The sequence below is a fragment of the Equus caballus genome, chromosome 2, assembly GCF_041296265.1.
Source record: "Equus caballus isolate H_3958 breed thoroughbred chromosome 2, TB-T2T, whole genome shotgun sequence".
Classification (NCBI taxonomy): Eukaryota; Metazoa; Chordata; class Mammalia; order Perissodactyla; family Equidae; genus Equus; species Equus caballus.
Window position 1 is genome coordinate 4,489,669 of NC_091685.1, and position 26,139 is coordinate 4,515,807.

General features: G+C 40.3%; 1 protein-coding gene across 10 annotated transcripts in view; it reads left to right on the forward strand.

Moving 5' to 3' along the window:
• Positions 1 to 26,139, forward strand: part of USP24 (ubiquitin specific peptidase 24) — a 139,269-nt gene that overhangs the window by 31,420 nt on the left and 81,710 nt on the right. For 3 of the 10 annotated variants that reach the window (XR_011431013.1, XM_023629160.2, XM_023629183.2), the window contains exons 2-17: positions 1,444 to 1,609; positions 3,218 to 3,285; positions 6,849 to 6,992; positions 7,634 to 7,756; positions 13,029 to 13,064; positions 13,412 to 13,477; positions 15,257 to 15,322; positions 17,564 to 17,638; positions 18,150 to 18,308; positions 19,731 to 19,845; positions 20,043 to 20,146; positions 22,495 to 22,602; positions 22,764 to 22,859; positions 22,951 to 23,112; positions 23,312 to 23,359; positions 25,280 to 25,339. Coding sequence is in view for 9 of the 10 variants with exons in the window: in XM_023629160.2 (XP_023484928.1) it covers positions 1,444 to 1,609; positions 3,218 to 3,285; positions 6,849 to 6,992; positions 7,634 to 7,756; positions 13,029 to 13,064; positions 13,412 to 13,477; positions 15,257 to 15,322; positions 17,564 to 17,638; positions 18,150 to 18,308; positions 19,731 to 19,845; positions 20,043 to 20,146; positions 22,495 to 22,602; positions 22,764 to 22,859; positions 22,951 to 23,112; positions 23,312 to 23,359; positions 25,280 to 25,339 (1,596 nt within the window). In the remaining variant the exon portion in view is untranslated. Of the gene's footprint in view, positions 1 to 775; positions 868 to 1,443; positions 1,610 to 3,217; positions 3,286 to 6,848; positions 6,993 to 7,633; positions 7,757 to 13,028; positions 13,065 to 13,411; positions 13,478 to 15,256; positions 15,323 to 17,563; positions 17,639 to 18,149; positions 18,309 to 19,730; positions 19,846 to 20,042; positions 20,147 to 22,494; positions 22,603 to 22,763; positions 22,860 to 22,950; positions 23,113 to 23,311; positions 23,360 to 25,279; positions 25,340 to 26,139 lie in introns of those variants that run through there. The other 7 variants (XM_070247715.1, XM_023629175.2, XM_023629167.2 and 4 more) reach the window with 6 other exon arrangements.

The window sequence follows — 26,139 nt, forward strand, 5'->3', positions numbered from 1 at the left end:
ATATGGGATTGAAAATTGCTTTCTTCTCTGGTTTTATCATTTCTGCTTTATACTTACGGTTGTTTCTTCGTTGAGGCTAAAAGTGATTTTTCTAATGGAATGATATTATTTTGTAATGATTAAATTATAGAGTGGATTGTGAAAATATTTAGGTTTTCACAGAAACTAGAGTAGGCTTTGGGCAGCATGTGGGGAGGAGTTCAGTTTGCTTTATTACAAATTAGCACGGTGAGAACTGATGGAAAGTCTGGCAGTTACCCCACTGGTAACTGATACTTCTTTTGCATGAATTATTTTTCCGTTTAACAGTATGTGTTAATTACCTCCTTGTGTTAGACACCAGGTTCTGTAGATAGAGACGTAGTCAAGACCAGACAGCATCTCTGTCCTCCTGGAGCCTGGTCTAGTTGGGGCAGACAGACAGTAAATCAAAAGTAAATGTAAACCTCTGTCTGTGAGTAGTGCTGTGAAGGAGTTCTGGATGGTAAGAGTATAAAATCATTAAAGGAATTTGACGTATTTTAGAAGTTTTGGAAAGGCTTCTCTGAAAGGGTTAAGGATGTTTAGGAGTTAAGTAGGTGAAAGAGGGCGGAAAGGTGAGTTCAGGAATAGTAATGTCTCTGTTGAGATGGACAGAAGGAGGTGGATTTGAGAGAAATTTAGGAGGTCTAATCACCTGGTCTTGGGGCTGCAGAGGGGAGAACAGGATTTTAAGAAGGAGTCCCTGAGTTCTGGCTGTGCTGCTGAATGAGCGGGGTGCCATTCAGCAGGATGAAGAGCACTGAGAAGAGAGCCTCACACTGAGGTTCGAGAAGTTCCAGTGTTTGATGGCTCTGAAGGGGAGGACGTACCAGAAGAGGAGACAGGGTAGGAAGAGCGAGAGCGATGGGAGGAGAACAGGGAAGTGTGCTGTCCTGGGAGGTGAGGGAAGCGAATCCAGCCTCTCAGGAAGAGGTGGCAGCGGAAGCTCAAATATACCTGCAAAGTAAAATGAGGACTGAACGTCCATTGGGTTTAATGATAACGTTCAGTGGGGACTTCAGAGTAGCCACTTAGGGAGAGCAGGGGCTCTGGAGTCTGTGGTGAGGAGGTGGAGACAAATACAGATAGTCCTGAGGATAGATTGGTCCCCTCAGTGAGCAGAGGGAGAGGAGCTGGGGTGGCCGTGGGTGCCGGTAGGTTTGGTATTTCACGAGAGGTGGAGAGAGTTCATTTTTGAAGAATGAGGTTAGCTCACCTTCTGAGGGAGTCGGGACGCCACAATGGTGAAAGTTGAGGATACTTGAGATAGTCTTGGTGAAAAAGGTGATTATGAAGAAGCAATGTGGAATCCACACTATTGTTATTAATAGCTACCATTGATTAAGCCTCTGCTCTCTGCTAAATGAAAAGTTTTTAAAGCTACTAATTAGTTTGTTTTTTACCGTAATCCTTTTTTGTCAGAAGAATGATGAAAATGGAAACTGCTCAGGGGAAGGAATTGAATTCCCTACAACAAATTTGTATGAACTGGAAAGCCGTGTTTTGACTGATCATTGGTCCATCCCTTACAAGCGAGAAGAATCGCTAGGCAAATGCCTCTTGGCGTCCACCTACCTAGCAAGACTCGGTAAGTTTTCAGACCTCAGGACACGTGAGGGTTTGTTGGTAGGAGACCTGACGTTACTCTTAGCTCCTCTTCATTGCCTGTCTCTGGAATCTTAGGTCATTTGCTCTCTTAATCCTCTGTGGAATAAAAACTTTGAATTACATCAGCTCTTTTCTTCTAGCTCCAATAGGGTGCAAGATTCTTTAAATGCAAGATTCTTACGTTAAATGTACATACATAATAAATGTATGTGCACATGATTAAAAAGCTTTATATAAACTGAAATTAACGTTTTCCACAGAAGCTTGGAGCGCTTTAAATTAAGGCTCACTTCAGTGGCTTTTTTTTTTTAAAGAAGAAAGTAATTAACAAACATTTTATGCTTATTAAGAGCTTGGCACTGTCTTAAGTGCTTTACAAATATTAAACTAATAGAGTAATAAAATATCAGTAGATTGGAAGAATGGGTATCAATAGAAGGAAACTTCTATACTATAAATAGGAAACTATTTTTCATATTGAATTTAGTTATAAAATAAGATGAATTGGGCCACTGTTTTGTGATTTTTTTCTCATTAAAATTGTGCAAAGTTTGCTGCCATGATTCAGTATGAGGCAGATCAAGAGGAAATATTTTGACTACAATTAGATTTCATGCTAATAGGCTCTTGTGGTGCGTTTATTCCTGGCTTCTCAGCGGCAGTATTTATTCAGTGCCTGTTAGGATGTAGGTACTGTGCTAGGCAGTGGGTCTGAAAAAAAGAACTTGTGTTCAGCAGTATTCCTAATGATAAGCAAAATCCATAATTGAGTTTTTAAAAAAAGTATTCCAAAAGATAATTTTAAGGTGGATTCAGTCATTCACTTGACAAGTATTTATCACTTACTCTGTGCCAGGTGCAATTCTGTGCATTTTATTACACAGAATTCATCAGTTTATTTGAGGGAAGAAGAGTGATTTGGGCATTTATTAAGAATATTTGAGGGCTGGCCTGGTGGTGTAGTGGTTAAGTTCGCGAGTTCCACTTCAGCAGCCCAGGGTTGGCAGGTTCGGATCCCAGGCCCGGACCTACACACCACTCATGAAGCCATGCTGTGGTGGTGTCCCATGTACAAAATGGAGGAAGTTTGGCACAGGTGTTAGTGCAGGGCGAATCTTCCTTAAGCAAAAAGAGGAGGATTGGTACAGACGTTAGCTCAGGGACAGTCTTCCTCAGAAAAAAAAAAAGAATATTTGTATTTTTGTTGTATTGTTTAGAAAAACAATAATGGCTATTAGGTAGTTACTCTTGATGTGTTATTAGCTATTTAATCAGATCATTTGAAGTTACTCTGACATGGAAACATCAGTTCAACCATTTCAGTTCTAACTCGTATTTGTTTATTATACTATTAACAAATGTATATTAATAAGAAATGTTAATAAATATATTGTTTAATAAATAAATACTGATTGTTTCTCAGACTGTTCCTTTGTCAAAATTTCTATATTCCTCTTTTGATAATACCTTAAGAGTGAAGGTTTCTTTAATAAATAGTTCTAGGTGTATGAATTTGAAATGATATATGTGATTTCTGCAGACTGCCTAAACTCTGAATAATGCATATCCTTTCATTTCTTTTACTAAGGTCTTTCCGAGTCTGATGAGAATTGTAAAAGATTTATGGATAGGTGTATGCCTGAAGCATTTAAAAAGGTAAGAGAGATGCGCTGCCCTGACTCTTGTGGTGGGGTGAAGGTGCACAGTCTTTTTGCTTTAGTTTCAGTTTTCATGTGTGAGGCCAGTTCATGAATCTTGCTCAACTGAGGAACCCTCTAATATGAAAAAGAAGGTCTGGATTTGGGCTCGTAAATCATTTCCCTCTTTTATATTTAATGATTGCACGCGTCTTTGGTGGCTCTCACTTTTACTTCTTTCTATTTAACTGTTAAAGAATAGGTTAAGACTTATACTAGGAAGTTACACGTCTTACTAAAACTAAGGATTGTGGCACTTAGTTAATATTGATTTCTCGAAATAGAAGCCATTTTACACTTTCTCTGCTGAGACGGAAGCAGACGTTTTAAACTACAGGAAGTGTGGCTGGGCTGGGCGTCTGACTGGCCACCTGGTGCGGAGGGTTGAGCCTCTCCCGTGTCAGTGCCGTGCCTCTCCCGTGCTGCTCCCGTCTCTCGTGGAGGCAGGCTCTCCTGACGGCGAGAGCAGCAGTCGCAGCCTGTGTGTCTGCAGGCAGTCGACCTCAGCGTGGTGTGCTGTCAGGACGTGAACCCTGCGCCCCGGGGAGCAGGGCCGAGGCTGTAGACTCTTGCTCTCCCTGGCGGATAGCTGTGCTGCCTCGGAGAAGCAGCTCCAGAAGTCTCTGTTGACTCAGTGGATGAGTCTCCTGCTGGCTTGTACTTCTGGGTTTTAATATCTGGTTTTGTCCCATATGCGAGTAAGTCACTAGAACTACAGATGGATAAAATTTGTATTTATCTTAAAATCCAGTAAAATAAACTGTTCATATGTGAACTGTTATTCCCATCTGCATCTTGATAGACAGAATACTCCTTGATTTAAGGCTTAAAAAATAAAATTAATTTTAGGAACAAAAATAGCTTCATCTTCAAAAAAGGAGAAATTGTTTAAAATTGTCATTTGTGCAGGGACTATATGAAATCAAAATTTATCTTCATTTTGGATCTGTAGTTTAAAATTATTTTAAACTTTTAAGAATTCTGTTAAGAATTATAGTAGCTTTTTTCTCCTTTTTTCTTTTTTTTGGTGAGGAAGATTTGCCCTGAGCTAACATCCATTGCCAGTCCTCCTCTCTTTTTGTTTCACTTGAGAAAGATTGTCACTGAACTAACATCTGTGCCCATCTTCTTCTTCTTTGTATGTGGGAGGCCCCCACAGCATGGCTGATGAGTGGAGCAGGTCCTCGCCCAGGATCTGAACCTCCAAACCTGGACCACTGAGGCATAACGTGTAGAATTTTAACCACTTGGCCACGCTGGTTAAATTTAAAAGCAGAATTTTTATAATGTAACATACTGTGACACCTATCATAATGTATACATAAATTTAAAGAGAAAGAAAATACAAGTTTATTCAGAGTTGTGGGAAGGGACTTCTTAGTGTAAGGCAAGGCCACTTAGGTTGCCAGTCCCCAGATCCTAAGGCCGTGTGGAGTCAACCCACAGCACACTGTGTGTTGGAGTGTAGCACTCTGCCTCTGTACGCACATGCTCCAGAGCACTGTTTGATGTCATGCCCTCCACTGTTTGTCATCGGATAGTAAATGGTCAAGTGATCGGATTTTTTTCTGTAAAATTATGTGCACAAAGGTCCCCTGCATTATGTTGTTCAGTGTCGTGTAACAAATGTATGTGTTACATTCTCTTAGAGGTTAGAGCTGTTTAAAAAGGCTCTCCTCCCCATCAATAAGGCAGACTTTTTTTTTTTTATTAAATCAGAAAAGCTATGAATTCTCTGTGCTCTTCTTGGCTGCCAGAAACCTCAGTTGGCATTGATGTAATTGGTGTTGTTCCCCTCGGCTGTTTCCTGGTTTGATGACTCTCCTTTTACCCTATTCTCTAGGCTTTTCTTACAAACTGACTCAAAATTTTTAGAGATAAGGGTATAAAAATAAGCAGTTGTATAAATAAGGTACACTAAGGACCTTTGTTGTTGTTTCTCCTTTCTTTGCCTTCCTTGCTCCGGCTGGCCTGGGCTCTGTCCTGGTGTACCCAGGCAGGGAGAGCAGTCGAGGCCTGACCGTGTGTGCAGTGCTGTTGAAGCCCTGTGTGCATCTCCCCACGAGGGCCTGTCTTCCCCGCCTCTCTGGAAGGCAGCTGGAACTCATTTTCAAAGTAAAATCTGAACACATGAGATGGCAACAGTGGGAGAGGGGCTTCATCCACATAGGTTTTATTTTGTAGTCGCATGAAGCTTTTTAAAATGTTAATCTGTTTCATTTTGCCTTGTTATTTAGTTTTTAAGTATAGGAAGAATATATAGGCAAAGGAAAAATTCTTGCAAAAAGTAGCAATTCATTGGTTTATTTAAAATCACTCTTCTAATTATTACTCATTTGAGCAAATAGTCCAGCTAATTGGTATTTAGAAAATCTGAAACTAAGGTTTTCCTCTGTAGCTAAAGAAGTTTGGGCTGTTTCAGGTTGCTCTTGTGAAAGGGTGCTCATTGTGGCCAAGGTGGAGTTTTTATTGCACAGTATTTTCCCTCCGAAGGGAAATCTTACAAAAACATAAAACCACAATACCAATTTGCGGTTATTTTATTGAGTGAAATCCTTTGATTTCTCATTCCCCGTTCTGGCAATTGTTTCCAAATTAGACTTCCCCAAGGACTAGAAGACTGAGGATTGGGGAAATCCAATGATGGTGATTTTAGATTCATCTGTGTGGCTTTTGCCTCGTTTTTAACAAATCTGTGCTGAGAATAAGATGCACCATTGTTTTATATTTTATGTTTCATATTTAAGAAAAATAGCGGCAAAGTAAACATTGTTACAATGCCTTATCACTTAGAGCTATTTTAGCTTTGCTTAAACATTTTTAGAAATTGAATGTTACTTTTCTACATCCCACAAAGGAAAATACAGGCAAAATGAATTGGTACGGTGTTTCTGAAATTTTTTTCAGACTCTCTGGTCAGCAGGTGGGAAGATGCAGCGTTGTTTCTGGGATATAAAAATGTGAAAAGAATGTGTGTTCAAATCCGTGAACTATAGCATCCATTTCTTAGATTCCAGGAATATTAATAGTGACAGCCAAGATGTAATACCTTACTGTTTATAAAATACCTTCACATTTGTTTTCTCTTTCGATGCTTGTAACGTCTGTGTGAAGTGGGCGGGAGGTAAGCCTCTCTAGAGCTGAGAGGACTGAGCCTCCGAGAGCTCAGGCAGATAGAACAGCCGCCCAGCTCCGAAACAGCAGCACCGGGAGCTGACCTGACGTCCTTGCTTGTGCTGCGCCACTGACCTCCCCTAGTAGTAAGGAAAGGTAGAGGAGAACATAAAAAGTTTCTTTTAAACAAACTGCTTTAATGTCAGGGAATTAAAGTTCAAAAACAAAACTCAGTGTTGACTGTGAAACAATGAACAAGTAGATGGACTACAGCCATGGTCTTTTAAATAAACAAGTCATGTGCATAAAAATAAGTATCATGGTAATAATCTCTTGATTATTCAAGATTGAGCTGATAAACTATCGTTTTTCTTTCCAAGTTGGACTAAACTGCTCTCTGTTTTGTAGCTCCTGACATCGAGTGCTGTTCACAAGTGGGGCAGTGAGATCCATGAAGGAATCTACAACATGCTGATGCTGTTAGTAGAGCTGGCTGCCGAGAGAATAAAGCAAGACCCGGTCCCCGTGGGTCTCCTGGCTGTGCTGACAATGGTAAAGCATTCCTAAAGGGAAGTCCTTTGTGTGTTGATTTGGTTTAAAATACCTACTGTCCTCTTACATCATTAGTAATGGATGACAATGATATTATCCTAAAAGATACTAAATTAGCTGTCAGGCTCCTTGCTTTTTATTTTAAAAGCAGAGAAACCATTCTGCGTTTTCAGTTTTCTAATTCTAATAGCTTTTTCAGCTCTTGGAAGGATTAAATAGCTTTCCTTCATGCATCCATGATTCTTCACACAGTGTTCACGCAGTTTGGTTTCTGGCCTTTCTTCCCGACTACTGATAGTAGCCCCAGGAAGAAGGCGTGCTCGTGTTTTCCCCCAGCTTCTGTCTGCACCGCCTGTCTGCCCAGCTCTGCCTGCGGCTGCCCTGGGAGCACTGGCATCACCTTGGCTCAAGTCAGACCTCTCGTCCATTACCTCCTCTCTCCTCACAGCAAACGTTGAACAGGACGGGCGAGCACCGCTTCCGTGCTTTGCTCCCTGCTCTAGCTAGGAATGTGCTTTGTGGGATACTAAGGATTCCGTTAACAAAGGAGTCCAAGGCTCTATTTTTATCTTCTTTTCTAACGCTAATATGTGTTGCTATAGAAATAGATAATAATGTTTCACTGTTCTCTTCAAATACAGGCTTTCAACCCCGATAACGAGTACCATTTTAAAAACAGGATGAAAGCATCTCAGAGGAACTGGGCAGAGGTGTTTGGAGAGGGAAATGTGTTTGCTGTTTCACCTGTATCTGCTTTCCAGAAGGTAACATAGTTTCGTTTCATCTTTTTATAAAGAAATGTATTGAAAAAGATTTTTTGTGCTATAAAAACAACAATTTACTTGGAAGGATTAAAACAGTCTCTGAAAAATGACAAATATTCCATAAGACTCATAAAATTGCTTAATATTTTTTCAGATATTGCGTATTTTTCCATTACTGTTATCTAACGTCATGAATAATTTTATGTATTTGAAACAGTGTTTAGTGAGATGAGAAATGGCTGCCTGACATCAGTGCCCTATTTATTGAAAGATCAGAACCCCAGTTTAATGGGTGTCCCAGTTTCTTAGAGATATTTGAGAGACTAGAGCACTTGAATCATTTGAAATGACTAATTATACCTAGAAAAAACAATCTAGAAGTTAGTCTCATGTATACTTTTCTTTTAAACTCTGTAGGGATTAAAGCTTTTGTTTTTTCAAGCACAGAACCAGTATCTTTATTTTTATATTCAAAGGCCTATGATGTGCTAATAACGTTATACTCACAAGGAGTACATAATTTAAACAATCGTCTGATCAAACACTATTTGTTTTTTGAGACATAGTTGAAAGAAGTCAATTTAGTAGATTGAAAACTTGTCCATTGCTTTAGTAGAAGCAAAGGTGTAGGTCATTAATCACTTATTGAACATGTACGGTCTGGCCTTATTCTAGATTTTGGAGATATAAATAAATAGTCCTTGTCCTTAATATAAAGAATAATAAGATATGATTCCTAACTTTATAGCATAGTGGGGGAAATATGAGACCAAAAAATTACAGTATAGTGAACAGCAGGCACAATGATATGTATTGTGCATAGAATACAAAGGAGGGCATGGTGAAAGCCATCTGGGAGGATCAGGCAGTACTCTGGAGAGGAGGCAAGAGCTGATGGAAAGGGTGGTGAGTGTGTGCTGTGGAATTTAGTCCCCACAACAGCTCTGTGAGTTAGCTACTATTTTTACCCCCATTTTGTAGGTGAGAAACAGAGACACACAGAAGTTCCACACTTGCCCAAGTCCATATGCCTAGTCATGGGAAGAACCCGTGTAACACAGTTCCACAGTCTCCATTCTTTAGCTCTGTGCAGTCCTGCCTCCCAGAATATTAACTCTTCTCCTCAGTCTTACTGTGAGGACTGCGTGACAACATGTATAGGAACACTGGGCGTGTGGTTCAGTAGAGTGAGTGCTCAGCAGGGGTTCATTCCCTGCCGCTCAGGTTGCATGTGCAACAGCTTAGATCAGAAAGGGTGCAGTCTTTGATTCCTCTTGTCACCGTCAAGGATGCTGTCTCCTACAGAGGTTCTAGATGTCCTCTCTTGCCTTCTCGAGCTTCGTGCTGCTTAGGGTTTTCTGTTCTTTCTGTGGTATCCTTGGTCTTCTCCCCTCTGTTGGATGATTACCATTATATACAGCATGCTCTAGCAGTTCCCGTCTTTAAAAGTTCTGCCTTTGATGGCGCACCCTCTCTACTCAGCATGCTTCTCTGCGCCTTCATCACCGTAGCAGATGAAATACTCCGCCCCCTCACCTCCCAGTTATTCTGTTAGCAGTTAGTCTAAAATTTTAACTTGTTGACTAAACAAACCTAAATTTCATCAGCATCTTTATCCTCCTCTGAGCACTGCATAAAGACCTTAGAATGTCTGGTGTTCTCACTGCCCACCTGACTCATCTGTTGTCCCTTTGTCCTTGTTGTCTTCGTGCTCTCCTGTCTGGTTTTACCCCTCAGATAGACACCATCATCATTTTATACAGTGTTTTGACTCAGCCGTATTCATATACTGTCTCTCTGAGTGCCATTCCCTCTGTACAGTGTCCTTTAGTAAGGGTCCATTGTGGTTAAGTCTTTGCTTTTCATGGCCTGAACTTTATTCCCCATTTCTTGAAGGATATTTTCACTGGGTTTTAAATTCTAGATTGGCGTATATTTTCTGTCAGAATATCATTTCTGTGTCTCCTGGCTGTAATTATTGCTGTTGAGAAGTTGGTTGTTGGTCTGACTGTTGTTCCTTTGTAAGAATTCTGTTTTTGCTCTATGGGTTTTTTTGAGATCTCTTCCTTCTTTTTGTTGTTTGGCAATTTGACTCTCATGCGATTAACAGAGGTATTCTTTTCATTTATTTTGCCTCACATTCGTTGGGTTTCCAAATCTAATCTCTTGTATCAGTTCTGGAAAATTCTCAACTATTATCTTTTTAAATATTACCTCTTTTTTATTAGTCTCTCTTCTTCTGGAACTTTGATTAGATACATGGTAGATCTTCTCATTTTGTCCTCCTTGTCCCTTAACCTTTTTCATATTTTCCATCTTTTTTTCCTCCTTGTGCTTCGTTTTTGATCATTTTTTTCAGATCTGTGGTCTAGTTCACTAATTTTTTCTGTTTGCCCAAATATGCCGTTTAACCTCATTACTAAATTTTTCATTTATATAAATTGTTTGGTAATTTTTTGACTCTGCTTAGTCAGTTTTTATCTCATGTTCTTGACTCTTATTTTCAGTCTCCTCCTTGTTTAATGCTTAATTTATATTCTGCATCTCTTGATATCTACAGGTCTGATTCTGCCAACTTTTACTCACTTGTTTTATGTATGTGTATGTGTGTATAGAAACGTATTTATACTTGTGTGTTTTCCTGCAAATTTAATCTAGGAGGACTTTTTGAGGCCTGAGTTGAAAGTTCTTTCCTCCAAAAAAGATTTCCTTCTTCCAGGTGCCTGGGAGCACTACGATCTGAGGCAACTTTAGAATAAATTCTCAGCTTAAGAGTTTTCACTGTAAAGTCAGTGTGAGTTTGAGCAGCAAAGCCACATAAGGGCAATTTTGTGGTTACACATTCTTGGAGAATGTTTTTCTCCCCTCTGTCCAGTACCAAGGTCAAGGTAGACAGGCTTCCTGGTTGTTTTCCCTTTTTGCAGGTAAATTTTCTTCAGTTCATCTTACCCTGAGGAGGTGGCCATTGGCTTCCAGCTTCACGTGACAGTCTCCTCTAGTCTCCCAGCCCCACCCTGGCTTTTTGTTCTGTTTCTCAGGAGTTGTGAGGCTGTGAAGATGGAAGCTAGAGGCCACCACAGTGAAAAGCTGGCCTCAGAGTTTGCCTGCCTCACAGGATTTCTGCTTTCTCTTTGTTTTAAACTTCTGAGCACTTTGTGCCAGCTCAACTGTATGTTTTTGTTTGGTTTTTTTTTTGAGGAAGATCAGCCCTGAGCTAACATCTGCCAATCCTCCTCTTTTTGCTGAGGAAGACTGGCCCTGAGCTAACATCCGTGCCCATCTTCCTCTACTTTATATGTGGGACGCCTACCACAGCATGGCTTGATGAGCGGTGCCATGTCCGCACCTGGGATCCAAACCGGCAGACCCTGGGCCACCAAAGCAGAATGTGCTCACTTAACCGCTGCGCTACCGGGCCGGCCCCCTCAACTGTATGTTTAAAAAATTTTTTTCTAATGTCTTTACCCAGTGATGTTAGTTATTTTCAGTGGGAGAGATGCTTAGGGTGGCTAGACTGAAGTCCGCCTCTCCCTTCAGGGCACCCCATTCTGCCCTCCTCCCGCCGCTCTGCTGAAAGCATTCTGAAAGGCCCTGACACCTCCGTGCTTCTGGATCCAGATGAAATGTCTCTTGGCCCTGTCCGCAGCGTTGGTCACAGCCAGTATCTCCCTCTTGAAACCGTTTCTCCCTGCAGTCTCGTGCTTTTCTGCTACCTCCTAAGCCACGTTTCCCCTCTTGACTCCTTCACCTCCACCCAGGTTTGATCCAGGCCCTCCTCTCTATGTTCACTGTACTTTCTCTCAGAAATATCTTCCATTCTCATGGATTTAAATGGCGTCTTTATGCTGATGGCCCTCCATTTATATCTCTGTGGCCCAAAGCTCCTCACTGAGCACACCAGACTTGAAGAGCCAGCTCTCTCCTCCTGGTTGCCTCACAGACATCTGAACTTAGCGTGCCTGATGTGGAGCTTCACTGGTCTCCCCAGCCTTTGTTCTTCTCCCTGTCAGTGAATAGCATCACCGTCTACTGGATGCTCAAGCCAAAAACATACGCGTCAGTCACCATTTATCCCTTTTTCTCATTCCTCATATCACAACTAGAAACAAGTTCTTTGATTTAATCTCAAATAGATCTTCAGTTGACTTCTCTCTGTCTATTCTGCTACCATCCTACTCCAACACCCTCACGTCTTATCTGCTTACTGCACTCACTGGTCTTCTAACTGGTATCTCCACTTTTCATTCTCTCATTCATCTGTTCCATTCCATTCTCCACATGACAGCAAGGGTGGTCATCCTAAAACATAAAATGTATCACTCTCTTCCTTAAAACGCTTCTGTTGCTTTCCTTCTAAGCACAGTCTCTGAGTTTCTGCAGGATCTGGTTTTTACCTCTCTCGGCATCTTCATCTGTGCCACTCTCCCCATCTCACTGTGTCCCAACTGAGAGAGTTTTCTCTCAGTTCTTCAAACAAGTCAGGCTCTTTTCTGCCCTCCCCAAACAGAACCTTTGCCGTTTCAGCCTCTCTGCCTGGACTGTTCTTTGAGAGGCTAAATCTTTCTCCTCCTGTAGGTTCCAGCTTAAAGGCCACATCTTCAGAGAGGTGTTCTGTGACCACCACTCTGCACAGAGCAGGCTCTTTCTATTTCTCTTTGGAGGACCTTCTGTTTTCCCTTTTGTGGGGCTTAGCACCATCTGGGTGATCTGATGTACGTGTCAGTTTACTTGTTCTTGTTGACCCTGTGGGATATGAGCTCCGTGAAGGCAGTTGCCTCATCTCTTCCCAGTCACTGTTCCATATCCAGGCCCTGGAACAGTGAGTGCTTAGGAAAGAAAGAACAGGAGAAAAGAATGAGCTATTCAAGGGCGCTTGTTAATGGTGCAGCTAGGACTGAAACTTTAATCCCTTTATTCCTGATTTGCTACTCTTTAGGTTAGTAATTCTTAATTTCTAAAATGTAACTTACTTAGAGACTTTAACTCAAGTTATCCTGTCCCTCGGAGAGCTTAAACAACTCATCTCAGCTCCTGAAAAATGCACAAATGCTCCATATTGTAGCAATTCCATCAAAATGTAGACGTACAGATTCCTCAAATTGTATACAGTAATGTCAGATGCACATGAGGAAACATTTGGGAAAATCATTTTGAAATATTTTTAAAATTTTAATATGTTTTTCTCCAACTTTTTATTTAGGATAAATGAAATACAAGGGCTGATGGGGATGTTTTATAATGCCCTCTCAATTTCTGTTTTCTTTTCTCATAGGAGCCTCATGGATGGGTTGTGGATTTGGTAAATAAGGTATACAACTTTTATTAATATAGTCATGTTTTCCATTTTAATGAGATTTCCTAGAGTTTAGTATTTTAAGTAAATGACAGTTACAGAGGATAATCAGAAGTTTTTCCTGAGGAGACGGGTTTTGCAGTCCTTCCTCTTTCCTAGGCGTGCAGTCGATAGAGATGATTATCAGCTTCAGGACGTGGCACGTCTCCTGCAGTGTCACAGGAATGTTAGAATTGTGTCTCTGGTGACCCTCTCAAGACCAGGCTTAGAAAGCACGTGGATAGCGTAGAGTGTTAGCCTCAGTTCCTTAAATTATTAATGGATAGCATTTTAAAATTAATTTGTGGCTCTTTTTTTCTCAGTTTGGAGAATTAGGTGGATTTGCAGCAATCCAAGCTAAGCTTCATTCAGAAGATGTAGAACTTGGGGTGAGTTGAGCGCTGAGTGTGCCCAGTGTGGAAGTTCACTTTCTTTGGATTAGTGTGTGACCCAAGGGGCACGGTCTGGACACATTAAATTAAACGTTGAAGCGTAAGTCAATTCGCACACGAGCAGCTTCCCTTGTTCCGATAGCCAAAGAAACGTTTACTCCTAAGCGTAACCAGATTTTGTTGTTGAGTATTTGGGCTTTTATCTCACTCCTTTCCCTTTGCCTGTGGGATTTTTCTCTTAATGTGCAATGGTTACATGAAGCTATCTAGCTGTTCAAGGACAGTTGCTATCAGTTAGTACTATCAGTATTTTTAATGGCTCTAACATACTCCTGCAAATGTTGTACCATGATGCAGTCGCTTATTATGGGCGTTGGATTATTTCTAAATTTTTGCTTTTACAGAGAATATTCCATGTATATTTGTCTTTATATGCATATGCTATCATTTCTGAAGGACAGATTCCTAGAAAACGGGATTTCTGGGTTAGAAACTATATAAATTTTTTAATTTTAATTAAGAATACTAAATCTTTTTCCAAAAGACTTGTACCAATCTGTACCCCTACGAACTCATTTCCTATTACTCTCATTAGTACTGAATATTTTCAGTCTTTCATTTTCAAATATGGTGGACAAAAAATAGTATTATTTAAATTGTAGTATTCTGATTTCCCATGAATTTGAGCATTTCATCATATGATTATTGGCGCTTGCATTTCTTCTGCAAATTGACCTATCTAGGTCTCTTTGGGGTTGTTTGTCTTACTAATTTTTAGGAATTCTTCTTATGTTAAGCATATCGTTGCCACATCTGTTTTGTCTGTAATTTTTTTCTCCCAGTCTCTTGCTTCTCTTTTCATTTTTACTGATGGTGTCTTTTGCTATACAGAAATTTCAGAATTTTATGTAGCCAGTTCTTTTCTTCATGGCTTAAAAGTTTTCTAACTGGCTTGGGGAATGTTTCCCCATCTCAAGGTTATAAAAATGCTCATTTCATTTTATACTTTTACAGTTTTGTTTTTTAAACTAAGCTCTTGAGTTCACTTAGGATTTATTTTTATACATTGTGTAAGATAGAGATACAATTTTGTTTTCTTCCAAATTAGTAACTAATTGTTGTAAGGTCCCCTAATGGATTTTTTTCCTTCACTATTTTGATTTATTGGCTTTATTATATGTCAAAGTCTCATGTGTACATGGATTTATTCCTGGACTTCTGTTCCAGTAATTCATTTGTTCATTCATTCTTTCATCATTTCCATACTATTGTATGTTTGGAATTATATTACGTTTGTAGATCAATGTGTGGAGAATTAACATTTTTACAATACTGGTCCTTTCCATTCAAGAACATGGTGTCTCCTCATTGATTTGGGCCTTTTATGTATTTTAGTAAAGTTTTATAATTTTCTTCATGCAAGTCTTAAATGTTTTTTGTTTAAAGCACATTTCACTCCTCCATCCATTGTCTCCTTTTTCAAATAAAAATTTTTAGTATTCTACAATATGAGCTTTAGAATCATTTAATCCAGTCTTCCAAAGATGTTTTATTGGCATATTATGAATTAAATTACAATAAATTTCTATAATAATTTCGAGCAGATGACGTCTTTATCTCAGTTCTTCCTGTGCAGGAGTATAGTTGGTGCAGTCTTCACTCAGCACTTGATCAAGTCACTGTTTAAAATTTTCTCTGATATTTTGAGAGGGATTTGTTTAATGTTGAAAGGAGAAACGCCCCCCGTTTTTTCTGACCTTCTCTGTCATTTTTCAGGCGGTCTCAGCGTTGGTGCAGCCCTTGGGGGTGTGTGCAGAGTATCTCAATGCCTCGGTGGTACAGGTAAGATCAGGCCATTGTGCATTGACTTCAGGAGTTGATCTGAGACAGACTAACAGCAATAATTATTTTACCAGCTGGTTTAGAATTGTGCCTACTCCAAAGTAACTTCTTTTTTTTTTGCATTAGCTATCCTTCTAATAAAAATATTATCAAAAGATAAAAAATGATTAATAACTTAAGGTATAGAGACGTCTAACATTTAAGAAGGTTCTTTACCTTTTCAGTTTATCGTTTTATCAAATATAATTTATATATGATAGCATATATTTTTCTTTATTTTCTTATCTGTAAAATAGGTGGCATGTATCCCTACCCACTTGACAGGATTGTTTAGGATTTGGTGCCATCATGTATTAAGTTAGAGCGATCCACTGGGCTCACTCACTCGCTAGCGCCTCACTGCGGAGGGGCAGCCTGACCTCACACCTTGTCTGATCTCCTGCCTCTGCAGGTGTGAGCCACCAAGTCATAGAACTCAAAGCTGATAGTGTTTGGTTTTCTGATGCCTAAGGCCGGTTTACTTTCTTGTTTCCTTTCCATTTCAATTAACAAATTTTGCTGAACAAAATGTCATATTGAAATAACCTCCATTTACTATTTTCTTTACAAATAAGTCTGTGACACCTATGACTTTCACAGAGATTTTTTTAAATTGCTATATATGGTTTTGAAAGCATTGTGTCTTTTGGGAGCAGTGCTTTTTGTGTGCACTATTCCTTCTTTCTACTATCTAAGATACTTAGGCCATTTTAACAAGGGAGGTAAGATTTTTTTTTTTAGTAAGTTCTGGAAATTTCTGCTGTTTCTAAGTGTTAACTGCTTTCTTTAGATGTCAAAGTAATACTGCAAGATTGTTAAAGGAAATAGGATGGCTATTTATGCATTTCTTCATTCTGTACATTAAGCTCTTCAGGAATATCTAGTGGTCTTTCAGCTTATTGAGCATATAAATATAATCATTTTTGTAGCTGAAACCCTAAGACTTAAAGAAGCAAAATTATTTGACTTTTTAATAATTAAATATTAATAATTTAATAATTGGCTTTTTAATAATCAGGACCACGATTGAGCTTTTAAATGCATGTGCTTTACCCATGCGTTGCTCCATGGAAAGAGATTTAGCCTAAATAGTCCAGCTGCTAATTAATAGTCAGTTCTTTAGAAATTCCAGGTTTCATGTATAAGCACAGTGTACTTTAAAAGGAGTAAGAGGTAAGTGAATTTCCACCAAGGCATATTTAACTTCGTCTGTATTTTAATTGTATCAAACTATCCAACCGTAAGTTTATTCAGCAATACACTCATACCATGGATTTGTTCATACCCTGTTTATACCATGTTAGTTGACATAAGTTAGCCATTGTCGCCACACTTGCTGCTGGGGTGACTTTGGAAGACTCACTCCAGCCTCCGTGCCTCGGCTCCCTTGTCATAAGATGGTGGAGGAGTCAGGCCTGTCTCCACGGAGTTGCAGGCAGAGTCCAGCAGCCCAGCACATGCTGACAGGAGCAGTGTGGCCTGCCTCTCACCTTGACAGCCCTCAGTCTTCACAGGACAATTGGCCTGAGTGTAAATGAGGAAATCGTATTTCAATAATCAGGTGATGTCATTTTAATTCATTGCTGATGTCGTCTTGGCTTTGACAGCCAAATATTGTCTGACTTCTCTCATCCCCAGACAAGTTTTACAAATTATTTTATTTAGGTGGCAGCGATCGTTTAGATCTAGTTAATAGTTCACACCTTCTCACGTACCCTTCAGAGTTAGTTATGTGTTTGTGCTGCCATTCAGGAGCAGTGAATGGTGCGAGTCTCATCCATAGACCTTATTCATGTCAGCGAGCAACAGGAGTGCCTAGGACAGAATTTTTTTTGTGGTCTGTGCTTGTATTCATTTCTTTAAATTAAATAGAAAATATGTACTGTAATACAAAAATAATGCATACTCATGCTTAATGTTTTCAAAGTTAGTCCACATGTCTTTGGTTGCTCTTCGAAATGGCCCTCATAAGATAGTAATGCCAGGGACTGCACCTGTATGATGTTGAAGACGCTGAGGCGCTGAGTCAGGCAAGGGCTTACTTGGGATGCTATTAGCTTGTTAGTGGCGGATCTGATAATGAATTCAGATCCTTGTATTGAATCCTCCTTTTTGTGTGCAATGTGAATAAAGAAGTGGATCCTCTCTAGTTCGGGGACAGAGCCAGGAGTCCGTATGAACTGTAGCACTTTTTTTCTGCAGCCCATGCTGGACCCAGTCATCCTCACTACCATCCAGGATGTGCGGAGTGTGGAGGAAAAGGACCTCAAAGACAAGGTAAGTGCTTTCTCCGGCCAGGGGTCCCCACGGAGGCAGAGCCAAGGCTTGGGGCGGGGCTCACCCACCGTTGCTCTTTGGACTCTGCTCACAGACAACTCACATCATATTAATTTTACATTTCCTAACCGGAAAATGCTTTTTCGGAATCACCAGTGGTTGGTGTTACCTCAGTGGATAGAATGAATATAGGGTTCTCAGCAGGGGATACCTTCAGAATTTTACTAACATGTTGATTTTGATGGTATTACGTTTAACATGATTTATTTTGTCTGCCTTGAATTTCTCACAGGACCCTACCCTTTCCTTTGCTCACCCATGTGCTAACTTTTCTTGCAAAGCAAAATGTAGTTAACTGACAACGTGGAGTTTCACATACCACCAGACCATTGTTGTTGGAAATGTCCTTTATTCCTGTGTGTATTGTAAGAATTGGGATCAAAATGTTCTCATGGTTCCTTTTTTGTTTTTGTTTTTGTTTTTGTGTGTGTGTGTGTGTTTTTGATAAAAGAGATTGGTTAGCATCCCTGAGCTCTTGTCTGCCATTAAGTTACTTTGCATGCGCTTCCAACCGGATCTGGTGACCGTTGTGGACGACCTTCGACTCGACATCCTGCTTCGCATGCTGAAATCACCACATTTTAGCGCTAAAATGAATTCTCTCAAAGAAGTAAGTTTTGCATTTGTTTCTAGAAGAGTTAAAGCACAGACGCTCTAAGTTCTGCCCAGACTTGGGGTTATTAACATTAAAATGTTGGGAAATAAAGAAGAATAATTTCGTATAATCATACAAAAAAAGAGAGAATGTGAAGCCGGCCCTGTGACGGAGTGGTTAAGTTGCATGTTCCACTCTGGCAGCCCAGGGTTTTGTCGGTTCAGATCCTGGGCACGGACCCAGCACCCCTCATGAGACCACGCTGAGGCCGCATCCCACAGGGCAGAGCCAGAAGGACCCACAACTAGAATACACAATGATATACTCGGGGACTTTGGGGATAAGAAGGAAAAAAGGAGTGACAACAGATGTTAGCTCAGGTGCCAAAAAAAAAATGATAATGATTATATATAAAATGATGTGTGTTTTTAATTATCTGTTAATAAAGTGATCTTTTTATATGTATTACATTCAAAATTAATTCTCTGAAATTTTTGTGAAATTTTCTAGAACATAACTCCTTGAATATATAGTTTGATATTTACTATATACCCTAAGGGTTCAACTCCTTTTATTATTTTTCAGGTATGGCTTTACTTAAACCAAATTGTCTAACTGGGGTTGGGACAAAAACAAAATGACTACAGCTGTGATGGTCAAAGCAAAATAATGGAAATAATTTTCTGTAGCTTCCTGAACTTTATATGAGATCCATATTAAACAGTGTAGTTGGTTTTGCTGAGTGAAAAGTGGAGCCAATACAGTTCGATCGTAATTCCAGTTATTTTTCCATCAGTTTTATATTTATTAAGATTCTTGACTACCAGTGAAATGAACTCATCTTGAACCATCTTAGGCCAAAAGAGGAATTTAATGGAAGAAGGCCGGGCTATTTTGCATGAATGAAGGATTGACTAGCCAAATCATGTTAAGGGCAAGGAACCATGTGGGCAAAAGGAACAACTAGAATTTGAGACCTGATCGCTGCCAGGACTCTGTCCAGATCTTGTCTCTGCTTTTCTGAGCATGTTGGCTTTGTTGCCTCTCTGCCTACAGAGTGACATCGTTCATGTGTTGACATCCTGGCCATGGATGGCTCCCATCACCAAGGAGGGACTGACACTTTCTCTCTGGTCCCTAGTGTAGAATTTGGAGGATGTGCCCTGTTTGCACTTTGGGTCAGATGCTCGCCCCTGAGCCAGTCAGCAGTGGCCCAGGGAGTGTGAGCTGTAAGAATGGCTCCTTGGTTCTTTTTAAAGAGATGTCACAAATAAGTAGTCTGTTAACTTCTAATAACTGCCCTTTGATACATTTTGGCTCGTTATCGGACCACAGTGTAATGCTGTAAAAGTCACAGAATGAATAAATAAATATATATGAAGATTTTGATTATGCGTATTTTCATTGGATTCAGTCACAATAATCCTATCTTTTTAGGTAACCAAACTAATAGAAGATAGCACTTTATCCAAATCTGTGAAGAATGCTATAGATACAGACAGATTGTTAGATTGGCTTGTAGAAAACTCAGTTCTGTCAATTGCATTGGAAGGTAAGTTGCTTTCAGAAAAAAAATTACCTGACACGTAATCATTAATATATTTTTGTATAAAAAATCTGAAATTGTTGCTTTGATTAGCCTTTAAAATAATCTTATAGCAAGTTGATACTGCTTTGAATTAATAGAATCGTATTTGGGTAGTCAGTGTTCACTGGATGTGTCTTCCTCTCTGGTGTTTCTTCTCTTAGGCAACATAGACCAAGCGCAATACTGTGATCGTATCAAGGGAATTATTGAACTCTTGGGCAGTAAATTGTCTTTGGATGAGCTCACTAAAATTTGGAAGATACAGGTAAGTTGATCAGAATTATTTTTGCCTTTTTCTGACATTTTTGTCAGGAGAGGGAGGAGGGTGGTGAATGAGCAGAGAAATGGAACTTCTATCTTGTTTTAAGCAGAGCAGTTCTACTCAAGTCTGTTTGACAGTTTAGGGTTCCTATTAAGAGTGTAAGGAAAAAGGATTCCGCTACTCAAAAGGCATAAAGTTAGTGATCTTGTCTAGTCTTCTCATTTCTCTGATTGAAAGGTAAAAGCCTTCCTGAAGGCTACACAGCAGGCAGGAGCAGAGCTGCGAGTAAGTGTGTGTTTTGTTTATCATTCCAGCGTTCTTTGCACTATATTGCTTATCAGTTTTCAATAAGTTTTTCCCATTTAATTCTGTTAAAAGAGAATGATAGTAATATGGAGTTTATGGATCCATCTTCCAGGCCTCTCAGCAGCTGTGACAGAATCAACCACACCTTTCATTTTCTTTTTCCTTCAGTTTTGATAATAGTCCATTCTTTTCATTTTCTTCCTGCTTTTCTGGGATTCCTTCTTAGGTCTCCTCTAACTTACTCTCTTCTACTCGTAAATATTAGTTTTTTGTCCAAGCCTTCATCCTTAGCCCTTGTCTCTCTGTGTCACCTTTCATCAGTCAGTTTCTTCCACTCCTGTGGCTTCGACTACGTTTGGAAGCTGCTGACCCTCAGAATTCTCTCTAATTCAGAGCTCTTCTTGGAGCTCCAGTGCAGTATATCTAAATGTGGAACTCTTACACCTTCTCCTGTGCTGTCTCATAAGCATCTCAAATTCAGTATGTCCAAGTTTAGTCATTTTCCAGCCTGTTTCAGTAATGGTATTATCCTTCACCTAGTTGTCAAGCCAGAAAGAAGCCTAGAGCTCACCTGGACGATCCCAGCTAAGCCACTGTATCAGTCAGAAACTATGCTAGCTGTTTCAGAGGAAATTGAGTACAGGGATTTTTTGCAAAGGTGTTGCTAGGGTTGAAAAGCAAAAAAGAGAAGTGCAAATGCTGGAGGAGCAAAATGGAAGAAGGGGTACTAAGCCCAAGGAGAGGAAGCTGCTTTTGGAGGTGCTTTCATGGTAAGTGCTGGAACTGTCGAAGAGTTGACACTGCCACCAGGGCTCTGGAAACCCCTGTGGCCAGGGATGCCAGCACCTGTATCCACCCTCTGAGCATAAACCAGAAACACTTCTTGCTTCCTCCTGCCTTCTTATCTCCCAGCAATGCCTCTCATTGGCAGAACCTAATGGGAGCATAGCTGTCAGAGGAAATGTAATTTTCAGGCTCCCAGCCTAGCATTACGGAGCAGTCTATAGAAAGGCGCAAGACTGAAGGAAAACGGTCCTGGGTCCTATAAATTTTACTTCCCATGTCTTGACCTTAGTTGAATATTCATATATAATTTTGTTTTGTGAGTTTTCAGTTTTGAATCCACGTAAGGTTAAAGATTAGAGACCATGATGTATGTATTGTATATCCCTACCACACTCAGTACCTGGCTGTCCATAGTAGATACTGAGCAAATTCTTGTAGAATTGAATCTGAGGAAGGCCCCTGCCTCTTGTGTCTCTCACGTGGTGAACAGTGAGGATGGCAGGGCCAAGGCTGAGGTTATAAAGTGAATTTCACTGAGGTTGGCCATAGCGTCTGCATCTTGGAAGCAGACTTATTGCCCATGGGATAAATAAAGATTAACTGGAGTCATAAAATATCTCTGAGCAAATAAAAAATAAAGCTGGCAATATTCTTAACTGAGGCCCTCAAGATCATTTATAAAATGCCAAAAGTGAGTATGTTTGTCTTGTAAGCAGTTTGAATTTCTTTTTAGCCAGTTGAAAATATTTTATTCTCTTGAAATGAATGTCAGATTGAGAACTTGATCCTCATCTTTTTTTACATTGTCTTTTTAAAGGTTTTAGTTTTCCTTTTTCTCCCAAAACTCCCTGGTACAAAGTTGTGTATTTTTAGTTGTGGGTCCTTCTAGTTGTGGCATGTGGGATGATGCCTCAGCATGGCTTGATGAGCAGTGCCATGTCCATGCCCAGGATTTGAACTGGTGAAACCCTGGGCCGCTGAAGCTGAGCACGCAATCCCAACCACTCGGCCATGGGGCCAGCCCCTACATTGTCTTTTTAAAGATTTAATGCTGCTAGGAACTTAAACAAGGCCAAGTGATGCCCTTTAATAGTGGTTGCTTCATGTGGTCTTGCGAATATTATCATGTAAGCAAATACTGATTAGACGAGAGTCAGTTTATCTGTTTGCCGTTTTGCTTTTGCTTCTATAAATTGCCAGGGAGAAGACTTAAGTTTTTCCAAGTTCCAAGACTGACCTTCCCCATGTCTCCTTTCTAGTCAGGACAGTCGTCCACTGTCATCGAGAACATCCATACTATCATTGCTGCAGCAGCTGTCAAATTTAATTCAGATCAGCTGAATCATTTGTTTGTTCTCATTCAGAAGGTATGTGTTTCAACAGGCTTACTTTCAGATTTTTCTAAAGTAAGCTCATTTTGAGATCTGCCCCCTCTAAGTTAGCCAAGTTTAAAGTTTCTGCATGTTTTGCCCGTTTGATAAAATGGATTGTGAAGCGGTTCCCACGCCTTGTCGTTCCCGTTCTGCAGAGCTGGGAGGCGGAGAGCGACAGAGTGAGACAGAAGCTGCTGAGCCTGATTGGACGCATCGGCCGGGAAGCTCGCTTTGAGACCACTTCCGGGAAGGCAGGAGAATCAAACGAATCTTTCTAGCTACAAGTACTTGAAGCAGTTTGCTTCTGTATTGGGGGGCTGATCGTATGTGCTGTCATTGTAGGTGTTAGACGTCCTCTGGGAACTGGCTCATCTGCCCACCCTGCCCAGCAGCCTCATTCAGCAAGCCCTGGAGGAGCACCTGACAATCCTGAGTGACGCGTATGCAGTGAAAGAAGCAATCAAGAGGAGCTACATCATTAAGTGCATAGAGGACATCAAGAGGGTCGGTTTTGTCTTCAGTCTAGTTTTGTTGTCAGAGGAATAGCATTGTCTGAGGAATTAGAGCCAAATAATTTCCCTCTCCTTTTTATAAATTGAACTAAAGGTCCCATCTGGAAGCTCTTAGCTTAGAGTCCAAGATTGAGAAATCATAGTACTGCTTTCACCAAGTCACTCACATTTTTCTTAAAATTAATTTTCAGCCTGGAGAATGGTCAGGTTTGGAAAAGAACAAGAAGGATGGAGTCAAGGTAAGAATTTGCAGATGGAACCAACTAAAAGGTATACTAATTTAGTAATTCCTTTTAATAAATTGCATCATAATTTTAAGATGAGTATATTTTGGTGTTTCTTAGAGTAAGGTTCAGATACAAACTGCTATTTAAATATTTATAATCTGTACTTTATTATTTAAAGCTTGGGGAGTTACTGACTCTCAAAGGGAAAAAAAATCCAGGGTCACATTGAAAGAGTAGTTTTGTTATATTATTTTCATAAAATCATAAGACCTTCCACTTAGTTTTTCTTTTTTAAATTAAATCCAAAGTATGCACAACTTTAATAAGTACAGTAGATTCTAAGTAAATATCATACTCATTTTTCTCCCACAAGGGAGAAATGGAGGAACGTTCATAGAGTAAGAAGAGAGAAGGGGAGAAGGAGGTCCATTGAGTGCTGGCATAAGTGTAGTCATTTTCCAAGTTCTTAATTCAGATGTGTTCCTAAAGTAACTCCTTACTCAAACGGTAGCTGAGTGAGTGCCTGCTGCTGGGCTCGATTTTAGGAGGTGGGCTTGGGTAGCAAGTGCAAGAGGGCCAGCGCTGTGGAACCCCTGCCTTCAGGGCTCTGGCCTCCGGTTGCCGTGGACTTACGGGCTATCCTTTGGAAGGGCGTGTAGCAGAGCGGGCAGTGAAGGGTGTGGCTCTCCTGTGCTCCAGTCCTTCAGCGCAGGTCTCCCTCTGAGAGGGCTGGTCCCAGTGGGGCTCCCTGGCTCGTGCTTTGTGGCTGCAGCCCTGATCTGAGCGGAGTCCTCCTCCCCGTCGGCCCTCAGCCTGCCTGGACCACACGGAAAGCCAGCAGCAACAGTGTTTTCATTTTACTGTTAACTTAAGAAAAGTCTTTCTAAATAGCTAGTGGCTTAGTAATTTCATTGATAAAACCTGTTTCTTGGCTTTCATTAGTAAGTATTTCTTTAAAGGATCTTGAATACTACTGATTTTCATTAGTATGTCCAGAGACTTTTGGCTCTTCTTAGAGATGATTCAATGGGCTTTTATTTTCTTGCTATATTTGGTCATAAAGTTTAGTTGGGGACATTTAAGAACTCTGTGTTTTATATTTCTGACGTTGAAATTTGAGCAAGTGGATTTTCTACATATAATCTAGCTTTAGAGATTTTAAGGGTCATTCACAAACTGGAGCTGGTAATGCTCAGGTTATGAGGAGTTATTCCTTTAATTTGACGACATTGCTCTCTTTCTACTCATATACAATTTGAATTTTTCCAGTTTTCTCTCTCGGCTCAGCAATCAGATAATTTACCAGCGTCTGTCTTTATGATTACAACTCATCCAGAGTTATTTAAGAAGTCTAGATCCTTCAGTAGTAATCGTAAGAGGAAAACGGTGTCTGTAGAAAAATGGTCTTTTCTTCTCAGTAACAGATACATTTCTTTGTAGATACGAAGGTCAAAGCTGAAGGGACTTCTCCCTCCCTCCAGGGAAATGGCTTTTGAAACCAGAGGATCCTCCCTGACCCTGTCCCTTCCTTGTTACAGCCAAGCGTTACTTAGCTCTTCTAGCCGGTAGCATCGCTGGCATCCTTATTGCTTCTCTTTGCAGTCACTTCATTCATGTCTATTTTATAACAAAACTCAAAAAGTAACAGAAAGATTTTTGGAGTCGCTTTGTGAGTCTTAAAAGGAATAGTCTTCCTTTTTTATTTCCCACTGCTCCCGGTAAAGAAATTCTGATGTACATTATTTCATTCGGAATAGTAATACCTTGCATTTCCACAGCACTTTTCACAGATCCTCTCCTAAAGTACACATGGCTAAAGGGGGGCAGTGGGAAGATCGAAGCCCCCTGGATATGACTCCAGGCAGGGGGGTGAATTATATACTTACTGACACTAAAGGTGTTTTTCTATGCTATGCCTTTCCTGCCAGGCAGCAAGGTGGGCTGACTGGGGATTATGTCTCCCTGCCAGGCTGCACAGAAACTAAGCAAAGGGTAAGACAAGATCACCCCCTCTTGCCCCCTCCCAACCTCAGCTGCCTCTGTTCCCCCAACTGATTCCCTCTCCCTCTGCTTTTGACACTCCTCAAATTCCCAAGTTCCACTGTTGTGTTCAGAAGTTCTGACCTTATTTCTTAACTTTATTTCTGTAGATTTCTGCCAGGATACCCGTGGTTCCCTTGGTCCTCTTTCCTTTGCTTCCTTTATGCCTTCCACCATCTACCCTCAACCCTTTCCCTCTTATTTCACTTCTTTTTTCCTTCAATTAAAAAGTTTAAATGGACTCATCCAAAAAAAAATTACTAAACCAAAAAAATCATTTTTACTCAATTAGTGGTGTGTACGTATTCCTTAAGTTGTTGTTTTAAGGCCTCCTAGCACAGTGCCTGGCAGCCCTCCAATGAATGTGGGTTCCCTTCCTCTTACTTCTCCCTGTCACCCTAGGAGGGTGAACTGCACTGAAATTGTTACTTACCCCTAGTTGAGTGGCCTCGACTTGCCAGAACATGTCACTGAAAGTAAAAGCCGCACGATGCCCTGGTACAGTCTCCCCTGAAGTAGTTAGCAGAGGAGGACAAACTTTTTAAAAAATGTCCTCTCATGAAAGAATTGTCACTTTGATTCGAGGTAAATGGCTAGGTCTGGAAAAACCAGACATGAGGAAATAGGGATGTTCAGTTTTGAGAAGAGAGAGCTCAAGAAAGAAGAGAAAGCTTTCTTCAGATATTCAGAGGATTATTATAGAGAAGTTTAATTCAAGTAACTTTTTGTGTCTCCTAAGAAGTCATGGGAAG